The following is a 19,369-nucleotide window of genomic DNA, read 5'->3' on the forward strand; positions in this document are numbered from 1 at the left end:
CACAACCAACATCAATTTAGTTGAAGGGAGTGATCACTTTAGATAGAATTTACATAAATATGGGGTATTTACTGTTAGATCTATGTATCTCTACAAGATAAACCAACATGCTCCCTTTCGCCACAGATTGATTTGGAAACTAAAATTTTCTCTCACGATAAAGATCTTCTTTTGGTTTCTTCAAAGAGAAGTTATCCTAACAAAGATAATCTAGCGAGAAAGAATCGGAAGGGGAGTTTGATGTGTCGCTTCTGTACTTGTAATGAATCAATTACACATCTTCTCTTAGATTGTCATCATACAAAGGAGATTTGGAAGATAATCTATTTAGCTACAGGGTTAACTTCGCCAAGATTGATTTCCCATACGCGAGGAAATTGGCTCTCAATTTTTGATAACAACGAGAGGCGTATCATTTTGGTAGGGGCAGCTGTATTGTGTTGGGCTATTTGGAGATGTCGTAATGATATTATTTTTTAACAATACCAACTGCTCATCATTTTATGCAGGCTGTTTCAGGGGACCTACTGATTGCACTTATATGGAGGCAACTGCAGCATAAAATACAATAAAGATGTTGTTCAGAAGGTGCATTGGAGGTCGTCTTGCATTGCCCTTAGGATTGATTTCGATCATTTCCCTTTGTTTATTCCTACAGTTAACTAATTGTCGGCTATGTTTTATAATAATTATTGGATTGTCTACACTTTGTAGAGGTCGAAATTCGTTTTCCATTATTAAAAAATAGCATACCAAAGTGTTGGTAGAAAAGTTACATATTCATTTGATTTAATGCCAAAATGTTAGCAACCAATATTTTCACTTTTAATGTTTCAAAAGTCTCTAGCCATTAGTTTGGTTATATAAATAATGAAATGCTAACATCAACCAATTGATAGTCAAATTTTATTAGCATACCCTCAGTTTTATTACCACCGGTTAAAAAGGGATACATCGGAGGTGGGGGAAACCTCCCAAATTATTTCTTCTGAGTTCCAAAAATGGTGGATTGCCTCATTGTTTTCTTCTGTTTTTTTTCTTGAAAGGATCTTTGCTTTCTTCAGTTCGGAAGCTGTATCTTCGATTCTTCGTATTGTTTTGGGTTCGGTATAAACACAAAAAAAAAAGAAAGAACGATGAGAACTCGTAGACTTCGCGAACGAAACTCTTACTCGAAGACGTAAACTCCTCTTGTAGGCGGAGTTTACGGAAGCTCGAACAGCGCGTGGAATAGTCCTATTGCAACTCTGCAAACTTTTTTTCCCCTTCATTTTTCCCCATTCCCCGTGCTGCCGAGGCGTCTGCCGCGCCCCTTCCTGCTCTCCCCATCCCCGACCACGGTCCCCGTCTTCGCCGGCCAACTCATCAGCCGCCGGGGACCAAACCCTAACCCAGTGCGACCGCGTCTCCGCCGATATCCGCTCGCCTCCCCGCCCGATCTCCCCTCCGGACGCGGGGCCGTGGGGCTGACCCCTTGACGGATGCCAGCGCCCCGCGGTTGCGCGCGCCGAGGCCGTGGAGGGCAGCGGCAGCGGAATCCGGTCGCCGAGCCACGAGCCGCGAGGTCTCAGGTGCTGTAGCCGCAGCCGCCGCAGTCTCAGCAGCAGCAGCAGCAGCAGCAGCGCGAAGAGGAGGAGCAGGAGGGAGGGTAGGCGAAGGGATGGACGACTTCGACAGCGGTGGCCGGAGCGGGGACAAGGCAGGCGCCGGCCCGGGCGACGACGGGGGCGCCCCGCCGCTGCCCCGGACGGTAAGCTCGAAATACCTTCAGGGCTCTCCCGACGTAATTTAGATGCTTATGGAAATAGGGTGCTTGATTAAACCGCTGCCGATTGTGGGTCGCAGCCGAATTTCTGTTCGATTGATGACCCAAAGACGGTGAGATGTTATGCTTGTGTCACACTGAGTTGGTTAGTGATGGATTTACGGCAAATTAGCGGCAAATAAGAGGAGTGGTGGTGGTGGGGGGACCATCTTCTATGAGAATCTAGGATAACAAGCACACATACTTGCAGAAGATAAAAAAATGTATGTATTTAAGTTCTCTCCAATTGACATGGATTTTTTTGCTTGTAAGTAGAACAAATCTAAACCTAGGGTAGGATTCAAGTTTCTGAAGTACACTAGAGATCTGGCTGGTGATGTATGGTGTATCATAAGAGTTCGGATTGGAGCTGCTGGGTTTAGTGCAACATATATTTGCTAGTGTGACACTATACTTTTCGTCATATTTGGCGCTTGACAAGTTGTAGGAGATATTTATTCACATGGATAATGGAATTTGCTGTTTTGGAAGTGAATATGTACGATGCATGTACTTTTTTTTTTGTCGTTACTTGGTGCTTTTAGTTTGTTTTGAGTGAGGCGATTTCTATTTCATTATTGTCGCAATGTGTCCCTATTTTAATATTGTCGGTATGCTACTTTCTGTGGACATATATGGATTATGGAGTTTAGCATTGGTCATGACTTTCAAGGAGATGATTGGTGAGATGGCTAACTAGTAGACTCCAGGTGGTAGTAACGTCCTAACAATAAATGCTCTTTTCTATTCGTACTTTCATGACCTTGTCCATGCATTTAAACATGGTTGAATGGACATGCCAACAAATGTACTGATCCTGCTGTATAGTGTTGATGCTATGGGTAGCTGTTCTTCCACATATCTGTACTATGTAAAAATTAGATTAATGAAATGAACATTCTTCATTACCATGCATTAAAAACACTTGTTTTTGGAGCCTGGGTTCCCCTAGGCGGTAATTACTATTTTTTCTGCCCTTCCCGTGATGGATCTTCGTTACATTTCTGAATCCACGTTTTTATTGTCAGTAGTACTTAAATTGAGTGCTCCGTCCAATTCTTTCACTCTGTTTACAGAATTTACTGTGATCCCTGCGAGAACTATGCCGCACTTTGAAATTCCTGTGTTTCAAACAAGACAAAGACATTAGTGCGCTGGTAGATCTTAGAAGGTGTTTTATGGCTAAATGGGTTTGGCATACTGTAGCATTCTTGTAGGCACAGATTAAATATATTAGTTAAGGATTTCTATTATCTATCTAATATACGCTCAATTAGTTCTACATCTTCATTGTATTTTGCATCATGCTATTATAATACTACCTGGATGTACATCTGGGGTACAGAATTAAGTTGCAGGCAAGTTGTGTTTGTGGTTGCATGATTTGTTCTGCTATCTGCATATATATTTTGGATGCTCACATGCTCGCTTGAAACAGGTACAAATTGGAAATTCACCAACCTATAAGCTTGAAAGGAAGCTTGGAAAGGGAGGATTTGGACAAGTATATGTTGGTCGACGTATTTCTGCCCCTCGTCTCAGTGACCGGAACCCTGGTTCAAATGCTTTAGAGGTTACTGCATCTCCATAAATGCTTCATAGTGTTGGAACTGTAAAGGTGCAGTCCCATCAATTTTCTTAACTCTATATCTGTCAGGTTGCACTGAAATTTGAACATCAAACTAGCAAAGGATGCAACTATGGAGCTCCTTATGAGTGGCAAGTTTACAAGTATGTACTGATTCGTAAATTCTTACTAGTTATCTTTTGATATTTTTTCTGTGTATTCTTATTGGTGTTAGTTATTTCTTGGGTGACATTTAACCTCTCTTGTTTATTTGAAACCTCTCTTTGGCGCAGCACTCTTAGTGGAAACCATGGTGTCCCACGGGTACACTACAAAGGAAAGCAGGCCGAGTTTTATATCATGGTATTGGACAATGAACTTCTTATATTTGTTTACTTGCATGTGTAGATATTATATGCATCAAAGGTTTTTTAGTTTGGTTTCTCGTGTATTTTCGTAGCTTTGTGGAATGTTCATTTGTTCCTATTTGCTCAATAATATCAACAAAATTTTGTTCTTACTAATCTGTGGCTCGGTCTGCATGCAGGTTATGGATATGCTGGGACCAAGCCTATGGGATGTTTGGAATAACAATTCCCACTCGTGTGTATCTGCACTTTCTTTTATAATTGATCTTTACCATTTGTATTTAACTCTTTCCATCATTTCCAACCTTGTATTTTATAGAATGTCTGTTGAGATGGTTGCTTGCATAGGCATAGAGGCAATCTCCATACTGGAGAAGATGCACTCTAAAGGGTATTTTGTTTTCTGTTGTTGAGATGGAACTATGTGTCTTGTATTGTTTTGAAACTGTATTTTATGAGATGCGTATATGGCAGGTATGTCCATGGTGATGTGAAACCTGAGAACTTCTTGCTTGGTCCTCCTGGTACCCCAGATGAGAAGAAGCTTTTTCTTGTTGACCTTGGACTGGGTGAGTCGTAATCAGATGCAACTCATGTCGACTATTTATGTTGTTCTATTTGGTTATTTATGTTGTTTCTTCATAAAATATTATTTTATACTTATGCAGCCACTAAATGGAAGGATGCTGGTACGGGACACCATGTCGAATATGATCAGAGACCTGATATCTTTAGGTTTGGTTGGAAATATTTGTATGATGTCCTTTACCATGCACATTGCTTCATTGTAATGCTTTTGTCATATGCTTTTTGCTTCATAAACAGGGGCACTGTTCGCTATGCTAGTGTGCATGCCCACTTGGGAAGAACTGGGACCAGGAGAGATGACCTTGAATCCCTCGCATACACACTTATTTTTCTTCTCCGTGGTCGCCTCCCTTGGCAAGGATACCAGGTTAGTCGATGTTCAGGTCCGTTTTATTGTCACTCACAATTTTTTATTTATTCTCACTCTTAATTTTTTTATTTGTTCCATTCTTCAATCAATTTAGGGAGAGAACAAAGGTTTTCTCGTCTGCAAGAAAAAGATGGCGACATCTCCAGAGTCTTTGTGTGGAATTTGCCCACAACCTTTCCGGCATTTTGTTGAGTATGTCGTGAACTTGAAATTTGACGAAGAACCAAACTATGCGAAGTGCATTTCTCTTTTTGATGGCATTGTTGGCCCAAATCCAGACATAAGACCGATAAACACAGATGGTGCTCAGAAGGTACATTATTCCTCTGTGATTTCTTTGTTTTTATTTGCTCCAAGGACTTGCATCCATTCCTCTGTCTTCGTCAAGTAATTTATGATTCCATTGGCTCTGGAGCCATTGCTTATATTAGCAATAGTTATGCCCCAAGAATCCCTATATTTGTTCACTGAATTGTGGTGACCCTGCGATTTAAATTTTGGGGGAATCTGTTATACCATACATATCAACTCACTTTTCTCATGTTCATTCTGTGAAGTGTTAAATATTGTCTATGGCTTACATGAGAATACAAATATAGTGTTATGCTATCATAGGCCATATGAAGGCATTTGTCTTTTCGGGTAAAGGACAATGAGTTTTGAGTGCCTAACAGATGTTGTGGAAAAGATAATGAATTGGCAAAAGTGCAATAGTAGACCCCATATTTTTAAATTTTCGATTGCAGGTTATAAATTATCTCCTTTTGCATGCATGCAATAAAAAGTCATCTGCTTAATAACTAATTCTTGATTGGATTTCCAGCTAATATACCAGGTTGGCCAGAAGAGAGGCCGCTTAGTAGTGGATGAAAACGATGATGAACAACCTAAGAAGAAGATCAGAATGGGGATGCCGGCAACTCAGTGGATTAGTGTGTACAATGCCCGTCGACCTATGAAACAGAGGTCTGCTGGATGCATATGTCTGCTTAATAACAGCAAAGAGATTTCCCATTTTCTTACCGGATTTGTTTATCAGGTACCACTACAATGTAGCTGATAATAGATTACTACAGCATATTCAAAAGGGAAATGAAGATGGTTTGTTTATTAGTTCAGTTGCCTCATGCTCAAATCTGTGGGCTTTAATTATGGATGCTGGAACTGGTTTTACATCACAAGTATACGAACTCTCTCATCACTTTCTGCACAAGGTAAACAATATAATATCAATTCTTGTTACATTACTGGGTTTATTACTATCCTCTGTTTATGGTTGGATATCAACACCTCACTGATTAGACATCCTTGGTGATATCTCAATGTCATTTGCTATGTTAGGAATGGATAATGGAGCAGTGGGAGAAAAATTTCTATATCACCGCACTGGCCGGTGCAAATAATGGCAGCTCTCTGGTGATCATGTCAAGAGGTAATTAATCTCAATGTTTCAGCTTGATATCTGGACTTCTGAACATACTTGGTAACTGGATCATCATTCCATAATGATCCAGTGACAAGGTTCATCAGTAATCTCCTGGACAAATATGATATCACATGTTCCCCCCTCAACTTTTTAGCTCCAGCTTGTTTTTCCAATCCTTTAGCATCTAAAATATATGAAAAAAAATCCTTTAGCATCTACTGTAAGAGCCACGCTTGCTACTCCCTCAAGAATCATTATGGAGACGTGTTTAAGTTTTCAACACAATAAGCTACATTTTTTTTTGACGTAGTCAATGAGCTATATCTAGAAATATGGGCAAGAGTTGTAGATGTTTTTTCCTTTTTGTTTGGATGTGCTATCCAAAGTGGAAACACTTGGGTATTGGAACATTTGTTTTTGCTGTTGGGATATATGAACAAGAAATGACTCAGTGTGGTTTTCCAGGAACGCAATATGCACAGCAGTCCTACAAAGTAAGTGATTCATTTCCCTTCAAATGGATAAACAAAAAATGGAAAGAGGGCTTTTATGTTACTGCTATGGCAACCGCTGGGAGCCGATGGGCAGTTGTCATGTCCCGCAATGCTGGTTTCAGTGCTCAGGTATGTGCTAGTATCTCTTTGATTTTGAGTGTCCACAAACCTTAAATGGAATCAAACAAACTCAGATATTGATCTGCTTGATTCTTGGTTGCTGAAGACACTCTGGCAAGAATGTAGCATTTTGCTATTGAGAATTACAAAGGATCCAATCCTGAAGCAAATACCTGAACAGACGTATTTCTTTTTTAGGTAGTGGAGCTTGACTTCTTATATCCAAGTGAAGGCATCCACATGCGTTGGGACAATGGTTATCGCATCACGGCCACAGCTGCCACGTGGGACCAGGCGGCCTTTATCTTGAGTGTCCCTAGGAGAAAGCCTACTGATGAAACACAGGAGACCCTGAGGACATCTGCTTTCCCCAGCCAGCATGTGAAGGTGGCTCCATACATCTTTTTTATTTGAAACTGTGAGCTCCATACAGGGGGTTTTGTATTTGTTTCCACCTGCTGATCAATCTGTTTACAGGATAAATGGTCCAAGAACCTCTACCTTGCTTCCATTTGCTATGGAAGATCCGTATCATGAAGCCCGTTTTTCTAAAGTAAGATATACTAATATGAACCACAGGTGGTTCTATGATAAGAGATGGGGGATTTTGAAGCTCAAACTTTGCTAACCTACTTACCCGCAGCTAACAAAAGGTAACCTATATGAAAGAAAGCAAAGCTGGTTGTGTTTGGCTAGCATGCAGCAAAGAACAGTGTGGTCTGTTTTTTTGTCGGTTGTGTATAAATTATCAAAAGCATTAGAGTATGTTGTAAAGAATGTAGAGGTGTACCTGCTGAACCATTGCCATGTACAGAAATTTAGCTTTACAAGGTTGTTTGGCTCCCAAAGTCCCCAGACGTACCGACTCACTTGCCGTTCATGCTGCTGCACTCACCTGTGCGTCTATTCTTGTTTCTGTTCTGCTGCACTACAGAATTACGGATACAGCTTGTTGTGCCATCGTATGACTTGGTTTACTATTTGTGAACTGCCAGCCGGTTTGGTGTTGCGTTCGTTCAACAAGGTCTAGTTTGGTTTAGTAGTGTTTGTTACTGTAGTCTACTTTTACCAATAATTAAAATATTAAATAAAGGTATTTTATAAAATTAATTTTATAACCTTGCGCTACTTTGCGAGACGAATCTAATGAGATTTTTGACTGTAGGATTAGAGGATGGTTAATGTAGTATTATTGTAGGCAATCATAAATTAATTATTGTTATTAGATTTGTTGTGAAAAATTACATTTATTCATGAAAAAAGTTTTGCAAATAAATTTGGGTTAGCAATTCTCCATGCAAGAGCTTTGAAACTTGTTATACACCGGGGAACCACTGACCACAGCTTGAAAATTGAGGCTGAGCTGACTTTGAGTTGACGTATCGCATGCCGTCTTCACCATTTGTTGAAGAGACAAGAGAGGCTTGCAGTTGCAGTCCAGCCCTCCTGCCTTCTGACCCGTTTGACGTCGACGAGACCCATCACTACCGCCGCGTCGACAAGAGGAAATCCCACCGCGCCTGGTGGCGCGGCAGTGGCTCGCTGAAGCTTGGCGAGGCAGTGGCGGTGCGGGCCCTGCCGAGGCTTCCTCGGATGCTATTTGTTTAGTACGAAAACATGGTTTAGAACTTGTTTAGTTCGCGAAATTTTTTAGATTTGGCTACTTTAGCATTTTCATTTTTATTTGATAATTAGTGTCCAATTATGAACTAATTAGACTTAAAATATTCATCACATCATTTATAGCTAAACTGTGCAGTTGGTTATTTTTTAAACTACATTTAGTGTTTCATGCATGTGTCCAAAAATTCGATGTGACGGAGAATCTTGAAAATTTTTTGGGAACTAAACATGACCTTAATTCAACTCCATTATTGCGTTTTAGCCTTTGTTTTAAAAAATAATATACTTTAACCTCACAAGAAACAAATTGTATTTTTAGACTTAGAGGGTCGACATATGGCGCCAAGGTAACATATCTCGGTGCTATGAATTATGACGCCGAGATATGAGGCCGCCATCCTACCTAGCATCTAGGTGTGGCAGTCTGCTCAGTGACTCGTGCCGTGGCGCTGAGCTCCGCGCCAATTGTATTTTTAGACTTAGGAGGGTTGGTGCCACGACATATGGCATCGAGGTAACATAACATCCTACGTGGAGGCTACACGGCAGCTTGCTCAGTGTCGGGTACCACAATCTGGGGCACCCTAATCTAGAGACTAAAAGGCTCTCAAAAAACGCAAAACACAATCAAGCAACTAATCCAAAGGCTCCACTTCGGCGCGGTGCCATCATCTATGCTTGCACGGCCAATCCCCTGCAGACCACAGGCCCCCGGGGTGCAGTGCCATCATCTATACTTGGACGCCCAAATCCTCTCCAGGTGTAGAAAGTCCCACCCCAGTGCTTTGCCATCATCTATATTTGGATGCCCAAATCCTCTCCAGGTTCCAAAAAGTCCCAAGACGCACTCAGCCCACGGCCCAACACCAAGATACGGTGCCCCCGAGGCCTCCTCGGAAGCCGCAGTGCAGTCTCCGCCTCGTCCGAGGCCTCCCCGCCAAGGACCCCGGTAGCGCGCCCCATCTCTGCCTCGCCTGAGGGTAGGAGGCAACCCTCGGAGAACGAGCAGGTTCCACCCTCGGCTGAACCCTCCGCGGGGTCTCGGTTCGAGGGGAAACTCCGCCTCGGTCGAGGCTACCCCTCGGCAGACGGGGACTGCAACCCACCCGCTCAACAGACAGGTGCATTTATTGCCAACCACTCCACCGCAGGGCGCGGAAGTCAGGCGGCGTCAGCAGCCACATTGCACAGCAGACATGACCGGAGTCCCGTCCGCCAACTCCGGTCACTGTACCGCCATCCCCGGCGCTGTGCAGACCTGCAGCACGTTGTGCGGACGTGCCTGACATTGCATCCACCACTGTACTACGAAATCCTCGTACCTTCTCTTCTGCAGGACCCTCGGCGAGCATGGGAACAACCCTCAAACACAGTACGGCCATTGACCAGAGCAAGACCGCCGTCAGCAGGACCCTCGGCGCTCCACCCGGTCAGACGCGGAGGACAGCACGCCCTACAGAAGTCACCACGCCGCCCACTGGCGCCACAGGACGCCGGCACATTCTGCGCATGGCTAAAAGCTTCCCAGGACGACGGCCACGCCCGAAGCCATGCCTCACAGTGCTCGGCAATAGCGACAACCACATGTTCTCCCCCGATTCGAGGAGAGGATGACGACATCAATGATCACCCCGTGCATGTAACCGCCCCTCCTTGAGCCTATAAAAGGAGGAGGCGGGCCTCTTCCCCCCCACGGCAGAACTCCACGACGAACACACACCCGCACATGCTCACTTGAGCTCGTTCCCCCTGATATTAGCACTTTCCTCAATCAACTCTAGCGCACGCAGAGACTTGGGAGCTTTTCTCCCTCTCTCGCCAAGCTTGTACCCCCTACTACAAGCACCCCGGTGCAAGATAATACAGTGCTCGCACACCCTGCTGGACGTACGGCCCCGTTGGCCGGAACCAGGATAAATCTTATGTCATTGTGTTTCTTCTTGCATCAACCATCTAGAGATAGGGACACACAACATCATCACTAGTTGGTGCTACCGACACTCAGTGCCAGGTATCGACGGCTAAACCTTCGTTGCTTGTTTTTTAATGTTTGATAAGGCGTTTCTTCATGGAGAAAGCTAAACCTCACCTGTGTGATTTGGAGGCTCTACTTATTCGAATTTTCTTTTTCCCTATCTACGCCTTCTTCTTCAACTCCGACGAGCAACTCCGGCGAGGTTAGAGTTTAGTGTTGCGGGAGAGCGCTGCTCACTGCCAGCCTTAGAAGGGGGGCCGGTGGTGGTGGTGGTTACGGGGGCAGAGAGGCTGGTGGCGGTGGCATCGCCAGCTCGAGCGGTGGAGGACAACTGTAGGGCAGTGTGAAAGGATCTTGGTGATGCCTAGAGGGGGGGGGGGGGGGGTGAATAGGCGAACCTGCAAAACTTGAAAAATTCTTCGCAGAAATTAGTCCTGTCGGAACTTCCGACCCACTGTAGGAAGTTCCGACCCCTATACTACGAAATGAACGAAATTCAAAACTAAATATAAAACTGCAAAAACTATTTGAATCAAAAGTTCACCAATACGTAGGAGAGCACCCTGCAAGTGATCTTGTGCACTAGAACAACTCAAGAGAGTAGATCGGGTCAAATTTAGTTTTAGGTCAACAAGAACAAGTATGAACAAGCAAGAACAAGCAAAGTAATTGACACAAGAATTTGTTCTCAAAGTTCGCACCCACAAAGGATGCTACGTCTCCGTTGAGGAGCTCACAAAGAGCCGGGTTGCCCTATAACCCTTATCCTTACCCAATCCACCACTTAGGAGGATTGAGTACTCACTAGCTCTTGTCCACAAAAGACGGGGTAATACAAACTTCCCGGGGCGCTCACACACAAGAGGGCGCTCCATGGGCGACACCGAATCGTCTAGGAGCAAGCTCCAAGAGTAACAAACGCGAATCACTGGATGGAGATGCTTCTAGCACTTTGAGAAGAACGTGGCTGCTCACACTTGTGAAGAAACTCAAGCTCACACTTGAATCTAGCTCTCACCCAAGCCCTTGCTTGGATTCACTCGAGATTTTAGCACTTCTAGGGTTTGGGGGAGTGTTTTGGAAGCTTGAGGAAGGAGTGTGTTCATGGGGAGTTAGCAGCCTCAACTGAAAGGAGTGAGGGGGTATATATAGAGGTCCCTCAAAAACTAGCCGTTGCTGAAGTTTTATGTGTTTATCGGAACTTCCGACCAGTTCAAATTCACACGGCCGAGAGGGTTTTATCGGAAACTACTTGGGAACTCCGAAGGGAGGGTCGGAACTTCCGACCCAGTTAAAATCAGCTGGCTGAGGACCCTTTGTCGGATGATACACAACACTTCCGATGGGGGTCGGAACTTCTGACCCAGGGTCGAAACTTCCGACCCCTACTGTATTTTTCAGGTTTAGTGTCAAGCTGTGCATCGTGTCGAGAATCGGATGGTTAGTTTCTTTTCTAGACACTATAGCATCTCCAGACCGTAGTTTCGTGTCCCTCTTAATAGTACGGTGCTTCCTATACTCAAATTCAAAATAGAAATTAATGAAACTCGTCAATGTAGCTCATGCACCGTTCCTTAAGCAAATTTAGTGTCGATACATGCTCTTTTCAATTCCAATGATTTTAAATCCTGCTCATAACTCAATAAATGCATTAGCTCTTAATTGTGCATGTCATTATCATCAAAACCCACTTAGGGGGCCAAATGCACTTACAATCTCCCCCTTTTTGGTGATTGATGACAACACAATTAAGGCTCACAAGATATTCATATAAAATCATTTATCCAAAGCTATATATGAGCTCCCCCTAAATTCGTGCATGACTTAAATTTTTTTCAAGAATAGCCTCATATGCTATTTGCACAAATTCAAGAAGCTCACATCTATTTCTTTGAATCTAGTGGGGTACAAAGTGTCACAATATACCCCATGATGCATATGACATGATATATCAAATCAACAAAGTGAAAAAGAACATTACACCATTTCATGAGCATCACAAGCATAAATACCAAGAGTCTAGTCACACTAGCATAACATAGCATAAATAAAGTCTTACAAACCGAAATTGTCACTTGGCACACCACATAGTCTCATACATAACATGAATAATGTCTTACAAGTCCACAAGCCTAGATAGATAGCGAGTTCACAAACGATACAAGACGAAACGAGATAAATGATAATCATGAAGCATCCATGACCCTAGTGAGCTCACTCCCCCTTTGGCATCAAGCGCCAAAAAGGAGAGGCCCCGCCAAGGCCACTACTCGTCGTCGTCGTCATCTCCGGCGTCCTCGTCGGTGGGGGTGTCGTCAGTCAGCACGTCCTCCTCATCCTCGCCGTCGGAGCCCACACGGCCTCCAAAGTCCTCATCATCAAACGGTGGAGGGCCTCCATACATAGAAGAAAAATCTCCCATCTCACCCCACGGGTTGTAGAAGACCGACGGAGGAGGAAACTCCATAGGAGCCCGAACTGGAGAGTGCTCGATGTCGCTCTTGGCCATGAGGGCCTTCTGCGTTGTCTCTATCTTGAGGAGCTGATCATCCACATACTGCCTATGAGCACGGATCTCCTCATCATTGTGCTTCCCCATGTTGAAGCAAGCAAAGAGCCCACGTGATATGAAGTTTAGCATGCTCTTCTTCTTGCCTGGGCCATGGGAAGGACCACGAGAACTAGAGGGACCGGCCTCGGATGGATCAACAGATGAGCCTGGTGCCTAAGAGCTGGACTGACCCCGAGTGCGCTAAGGGCGAGCATGAGTGCCAATCTTCAAGAGTCGGTCCATGGTCCCCTTGTTCGGCCTGTAGACAAGATGGTTCTGATCCGCCAAGATATTGATGCCAGTCACTTCCTTGATCATGTGAAAGTTGTAGGGAGCATAGTGACATCCCTTCTTGGGCGAGATGGAGGTGCTAATGATTTCCTCCCACAGAAAATCAAATACACTAAACTTTGAAGAACCGGGAGTCATCTTGGCCAACAAGTTTCTTGACATGTTCGAGATCCTGTCTGAGTTTCCGGCCTTGGGAGAGAGAGTGTACCGGAGAATCTGATTCATGAACTTGTAATATGGTATAAGTCCAGAGGTCTCTCCAAACTTCACCTCACCAAAAGCACTATCATACATATACTGCATTTCTCCATCATCTATGATGTTCTCATCATGAATTTTGGGCCTCCTAAGATCAGCATCAGGAAATCCAAGAATATCAGCAAATCTGTGGTAAGTGACTGAGAATCTCTCACCCTGAAGCATCCAATGGAATTTCTTGCCTGGGCGATCAACATAAAGAGTGGCATAGAACTGAGCCACTACCTCCTCATTCCAGTGACAGTTGAAGTTCATGATGGCTTGCAAGTGCATGTTCTGACAAGTATCCACAGCCTGAGTAACCACTGGAACATCTAACTCAACCAGGTGATTCCAATCCATGGACTTCATCTCAGTGGTAGGATGGGTCATGGTCATGATTACCGTCTCATACCAGTCAGCGTGAAACCACATCCAGAACCTAAAGTCCCCCTGGTGTTCCTTCTCATAGCCATGGTAGCTCTCGAACCTCAGCTCTTCAAACTTGTGTTTGCCCTTCATGTAATTGACCGTTCTGTGGCCATTGTACTGAACTCCGGTCCTGTTCACAGGTGCTGCCATCCTTATGTTGCGGTGCTCAAGATAACTCAAATAATTTTCATCCCCTTGAGTACTGGGCAAAGAAGCTCGATGTTGACGCTCCTTAGAGCCCCAATTTACGTACCGCAAGCGCACAGATCGTGGTAGCTTTTCCCTTAGAGTACTCCCCCAAGGTTTATCATCCGTGGATCGGAAGCGAACCGACTAGAGTTTACCATCTAATCTATCAAACCTATCCTAAACATGAAGCGAAGATTGCATATAAACTGAACACTTGATAGATATGAATGAAGCATAAGTGTTCATCACACCTACAACCGTAGATGAGATAACACAACCAAGGAGCTAGGGACTATCGTCTCTAGGTACAGTTCTAGTCAAAAAGGTGATCAAAACATAGATTGCATCTCAACTAAAGGTACACGAAATCATCTCTCAGAAAGGCGGCTCGCAAGCAGCCTACTTTCCCAAGGTCACCGGTGCGAGGTGCGTGTCGACGCCTAAGGTTTCCCAAAGCTTTACCCCAAACGCCCACCAAGTGCTCTTACTCGAAGCTCCTCCTCTTGGTGGCCGCGCAACGACTCCCATGGTACTCGCCATCGATCCTATTCCACATCATGTGGTCGCTAGAATTTTTCCCTCCGCCATGCTGTCTCCACACCGGGGTAATCAACCAACTAGCTAAAACACGCTACCTCAACGTATCCGCAAGATATAGACTAATCACCACGAATAGATCTAATCTTACTATGAACATATGGATGCATCACATATGAGAAAGAAAGCATGCATTGAAGTAGACCAAAGTCGATACAACTAGAATAAAGAGTAGATTGATATCACCATCGTGTGTGTACATACCCCGACGAATGTTGGGGATGACTCCCGAACTCCACCATGGCACAACCTCGCAGGGAGGCCATGGCGGCTAGGGGTGGCCTAAGCCATCTCCTAGGTACCCTCGAAGACTCGCGGCGGCCGTCAGCCTCCTCCGGTCTTGGCCCTAGGTTTTCGTCGAGTTCTGTGTGGATTGATGCCGCGAGTTGAATAAGGTGCGAGATATTTATAAGCCGAGGAAGCCACCAGTCGAAGAGGAGGCCGAACCGCCTCGGAAACGGGCTAGGCCGGCCGGCCTCATGGGCCTAGGCCGGCCAGCCTACCCTCTTTCGGGCCCGCCTCGGTCTCATCTTTCGCGTGTAGACTCCTCGCATCTTCTAGAGTTTATGTACTTCACGATTGCACCCCTTTGGACGTCGTTATCTTAGAGATATCTTCGAGGAAAGGATAGGATAGGGAATCCTTCCTTAAATCTTTATTTGCTTTGCTTAATCCCGAAGTATCTTGATCTCATCTTTGTGAGCTTGGTCCTTTGGGCTCTCTTGGAGGATGGATGTGCATGAATGGGCTTCGAATCAACATGGGCTTTGGTCCTTCCTTTGGGCTTTGGCCTTCGTCTTTCTCCGTGTTAGCGCTCGATCACGGGCCTCGTCGTTTCATGCTCCAAAATAGGCCAAAAACCTGCAAAAATGAAGTTCCTCCAAAATATATGCGCAAATGTGAAAATGACCAATAATTAGGCCGGGGTTAGGACGGTTAGTGATTTTGATATTAAATTCATGCCATTATCAAGGATAAACAAGGAATAAAATGGGTACTTAAGGAGCGCCAACACTCGCTTCATCCGTGGCCTGGCATGAGCATCTGGATTAGGCCTACCACGACCCTGTGCCCTCTTCGGCACCTTGGTAGCCACTGCCTTTCTCTTGGCATGACACGGGGTGGAGTGTCTTCATGAGTCTACTCGAAGTTGGAGGAAACCGGTGACTCTATCTCTGGAGTAGTAGCCCGGCCCTTGCTCTTTTTGTCTCGAGCCATCTGGAATAAAGTAGTATGTATATGAATATTAGGGTGTATCTAGAGTTTGGACGAAAAGGATTGAATGAAATGAAGCAGGACAGTTCTGACAGACACCTGTCGGAACTTCCGACCCAGGGTCGAAACTTCCGACAGGGTCTGTCAAGAACCCTAGAACATGAATCGAGTAGATGTTCTTCAATGGATATGAAACTTTAGAGGCATGTTCTACTAGATGCTAGAACCCTATTCCTAAAAGTAATCCTTCTAACTCCTTGCACGTTGATAGATCGGGCTATGGGAAGATTTGAATGCATACCGTTGAGATTTCCCGCGCGGATCGGAGGAGCGAAGGTTGGGATTGGAGTCTCCGATGGATGGAGAATCCAAAGGACCTCCAAAATATATGTGCAAATGTGAAAATGACCAATAATTAGGCCAGGGTTAGGACGGTTAGTGATTTTGATATTAAATTCATGCCATTATCAAGGATAAACAAGGGATAAAATGGGTACTTAAGGAGCGCCAACATTCCCCCCCATGCTTAAACCTTGCTCGTCCTCGAGTGAGTCCAGGAGCTTTGCTTATAAAGAAATCAGCGTTGCCCTTCAATGTCCTCTCTGCACTTAGTCATACATAACAAGACATATTACTCTCTCAAGTATTTAGCATTTAAGTTCATGTTGTGACCGGCTACTTTTTCATTATGGAAGATAGACTAGCAATTAAAGAACAAGCCACAATAATAAATAAATGCAATGCTCTCAAACTTAAGCGAACTTCAAACCTTTACCTTGTTTCATCGTGAAGAGTTTTCAAAAGAATGCATATCAAACATAAGTGAGGTACTCTTGCAAAAGATCATGGAAATACTCATCTCATCAAGTCTCTCAAGCCTACATTAGATTGTCTTCAACCTATTCTACTCATATATAAAAGTGGAAGGCTTATGTGGAGCTTGGTAGGTAAAAACAATCCTAGCAAAACATTATATCTGAAATATTGTCAAACTAAGAGAGAGATCTATTGGATTTACTGAGACTTGTCAAAAAGGCCATTGAAAAATAATGTTGGAGAGGGAGAAAGATGAAACACACACATTTAGATAGGTGGACATGTGCAAGTGGCAAATGGATGATCCCGAGACACAAATGAAGTTCTCGTTATCGGATTGCACATGGTTGGAAGATTTGAGTATGGAATAGTTCTTCAAAGTAACTTGGAAAATTAATGAAGCCAAAAAGAACTAAGGAGTATTTTATTCTTCTCTTTTTTTCTTTCATTTTTCTTTTCTTTTCTCCCTTCTTTTTTTAATATTTCTCTTTCTTTCTTTTTCTTTCTTTTTCTTTCTTTCTTTTTGCTCCTTAGAACTTTTGATAATATAGAATACTTACCCAGCCATCCCCCCATACTTGAACGAATGCTCGTCCTCGAGTATGAATAGTGGGAGTACCAACTAGCTAGGGTAAGTATCTCAAATTCACCTTCTTCTTCGTAGAACCTCTTGAATCTCCGGGGAGCCTTGTCTCCCAAAACTTTTCTTTATATGGTGCCCTTGATTCTTTTGATTCCGTCGAAATGATAATCCATACTCAAATTGGGTTGTGGTCAAGGAGGTAATCACAAAAAGATATTTTTGGTTTAGGGTGGATATCCAGCGAGGTTTGCAAAATTCCCGAAGTAGAAACTCACAATGCATGGATAAATAGGCTAGCAAAAAGAAGGTTACACAAAAAAAACGGAATGACCAGCTTCTTAGTCTCATACCAAAGAAATCAATTTTAATCCAACTCATCAAAATATAAGCTTGCAATCTAAAGGTTTCATCATGAAAGAATATGTATGTATAGGCTTTGGTATGTAGAACTTTGTAAGAGATTCACAAATGTAGATATCATATGAATTAAGTTTTCAAATTAAACAACACAAGGTGTAAGGTCATCGGTAGACTTAAATCAAAGAGCAACATAGAATATGTGGGTCTAGAATTTAGTCATTTAACCTCTACAAATAAAAGAGCCGGTATTTAATCATTTTAATTGCATTTAATTGAGAGCAAATGGTCAAGTCATATACAACATAGCGTAGGTAAAACAAAGCAGCAACTTTCATCACTTTTCCATAAGCAAGAGCATATAAGAATATCATCGTGATGAGCTCAAGGTGATGGTGGTTATCATTCATTGAAAACAAAAACAAATCTAGGTTGTACTCCTAGTAGCCATGTTATTATAGGGAGAGATAAACAAAGGTTGCATCTATGGTTGAAGGCATATATGTACAAGCATTTAGAAAAAGAGAGAGTTGAGGAAGAATTACCGTCCTTCTCGATGCTCGTAATGAAGTGTAGCGCGGCCTCCCCATACTTAATCATTGTGCTAAGCTTGGAAAAAGAATCATGAGCACCTTGTGGCAACCGTGATTATCTTACTCCATGAGATCTTTCTTCCTTGTCCACGAAATCCTCCCCCATGCTTAGCATGATGCTAGGCGTGGAAGGAGAAGATGAACCATCTTGCAATTCTTGAAGTCCTTCCCTCATGTGTATGAATATCATCTTCAATGTATCTTCACCTTTGTTGCCTCAATTTCCTTCAACTTCTTCTTGTACTAAGTCATAGTCCCAATCATTGCTTCACATCATCGTCGCCTCCTTCAATTCCTCGTTATCCCATTACTGTCTCATCTTCACGAATTTTTCTTTTAATTTCCAGAACAGAACATGTACTGAAACATTGCTCCATTGCGAGGTGCATGAATTTTCCTTTTCAACGAGTCCTCATTCGCCCAAAATTGATTCCGAACAAGAGAGTTATGTCCATTTCATCCCAGCGCTGCAATCTGTCCCGACGAATTTCAGAACGCGCAACGTCCAATGTTCTTGCCATCTCTCCTTGTACGGGTCTTCAAATTCATTGATCTTGGATGCGTTGGAACGGGAATTTTATGGAGCTTCTGAATATCAACTTTTTCTTCCTTGTACGTCTCTGTCCATGTGCAAAATTTGATGAAAACAGCGGGGCTTGCTCTCGAACTTTGGAGATGTTGACGAATTTGATTTCTTCTTTGATCACGAATTCATGGGAACACTTTGTCATGCCTGCAAAACAATTCAAGTGCACAATCTACCCCCAAGGTGACAGTTGGGAGTAGAAACAATCGCTAACAAACCAAAAACATCCCCTAAGATACTTAAACTTGTGGCATAATTAGTCTAGTGAAAATTAAACCTAATGGGTGTATGTGAATGCAAGTGGGAGGTGTGTGTATGCGAATGAGAGGAAAATGGATTGCTATCTTGGTCAAAAGAGCTTAAAGATGGAGGTCTGCAAACAAGTTTAAACACCACGTTTACACAAGATTGCAAAAGGTAAATGCTATCATGATAAGCATTACATGGATAGGAAAGCATACATCAATAAGATTGAGACCAAGCTAGCAAAATGAGGGCATGAACAATGGAATGGATGCAAAGTGTAAATGCAAAGTTAGAAAAAACAAGTGTTAACGAGGTTGAAAGGACCTTTCGATGTCGTTCCG

At 43.5% G+C, this 19,369-nt stretch overlaps 1 protein-coding gene across 3 annotated transcripts; it reads left to right on the top strand.

Moving 5' to 3' along the window:
* Positions 1 to 1,216: 1,216 nt before the first annotated feature.
* Positions 1,217 to 7,594, top strand: LOC120673591 (casein kinase 1-like protein HD16). Of its 3 annotated transcripts, XM_039954512.1 has the most exons (16): positions 1,217 to 1,750; positions 3,243 to 3,377; positions 3,462 to 3,535; positions 3,665 to 3,734; positions 3,919 to 3,974; positions 4,059 to 4,130; positions 4,214 to 4,308; positions 4,408 to 4,474; positions 4,565 to 4,694; positions 4,792 to 5,010; positions 5,521 to 5,663; positions 5,737 to 5,911; positions 6,039 to 6,129; positions 6,589 to 6,746; positions 6,936 to 7,124; positions 7,215 to 7,592. In XM_039954512.1, the coding sequence occupies exons 1-16, from the start codon at positions 1,661 to 1,663 to the stop codon at positions 7,272 to 7,274; spliced, it is 1,824 nt and encodes a 607-aa protein (XP_039810446.1). In that variant the 5' UTR covers positions 1,217 to 1,660; the 3' UTR covers positions 7,275 to 7,592. The 3 variants fall into 3 exon arrangements, with proteins under 3 accessions (XP_039810446.1, XP_039810445.1, XP_039810447.1); XM_039954511.1 differs by having other exon boundaries at positions 1,231 to 1,750; positions 4,408 to 4,694; positions 7,215 to 7,594; XM_039954513.1 differs by lacking the exon at positions 4,059 to 4,130 and having other exon boundaries at positions 1,233 to 1,750; positions 7,215 to 7,594.
* Positions 7,595 to 19,369: the final 11,775 nt, after the last annotated feature.

This window comes from Panicum virgatum, chromosome 5N (genome assembly GCF_016808335.1).
Source record: "Panicum virgatum strain AP13 chromosome 5N, P.virgatum_v5, whole genome shotgun sequence".
In the NCBI taxonomy this organism is placed as follows: Eukaryota; Viridiplantae; Streptophyta; class Magnoliopsida; order Poales; family Poaceae; genus Panicum; species Panicum virgatum.

What these genes read in the sequence shown, in the direction of transcription:
- LOC120673591 (XM_039954511.1), top strand. Translation starts at nt 1,661, where the DNA reads ATGGACGACTTCGACAGCGGTGGCCGGAGCGGGGACAAGGCAGGCGCC. An exon ending in TCCCTTGGCAAGGATACCAG is followed by an intron (nt 4,695 to 4,791) that starts GTTAGTCGATGT and finishes CAATCAATTTAG; the next exon opens with GGAGAGAACAAAGGTTTTCT. An exon ending in TCCCCAGCCAGCATGTGAAG is followed by an intron (nt 7,125 to 7,214) that starts GTGGCTCCATAC and finishes ATCTGTTTACAG; the next exon opens with GATAAATGGTCCAAGAACCT.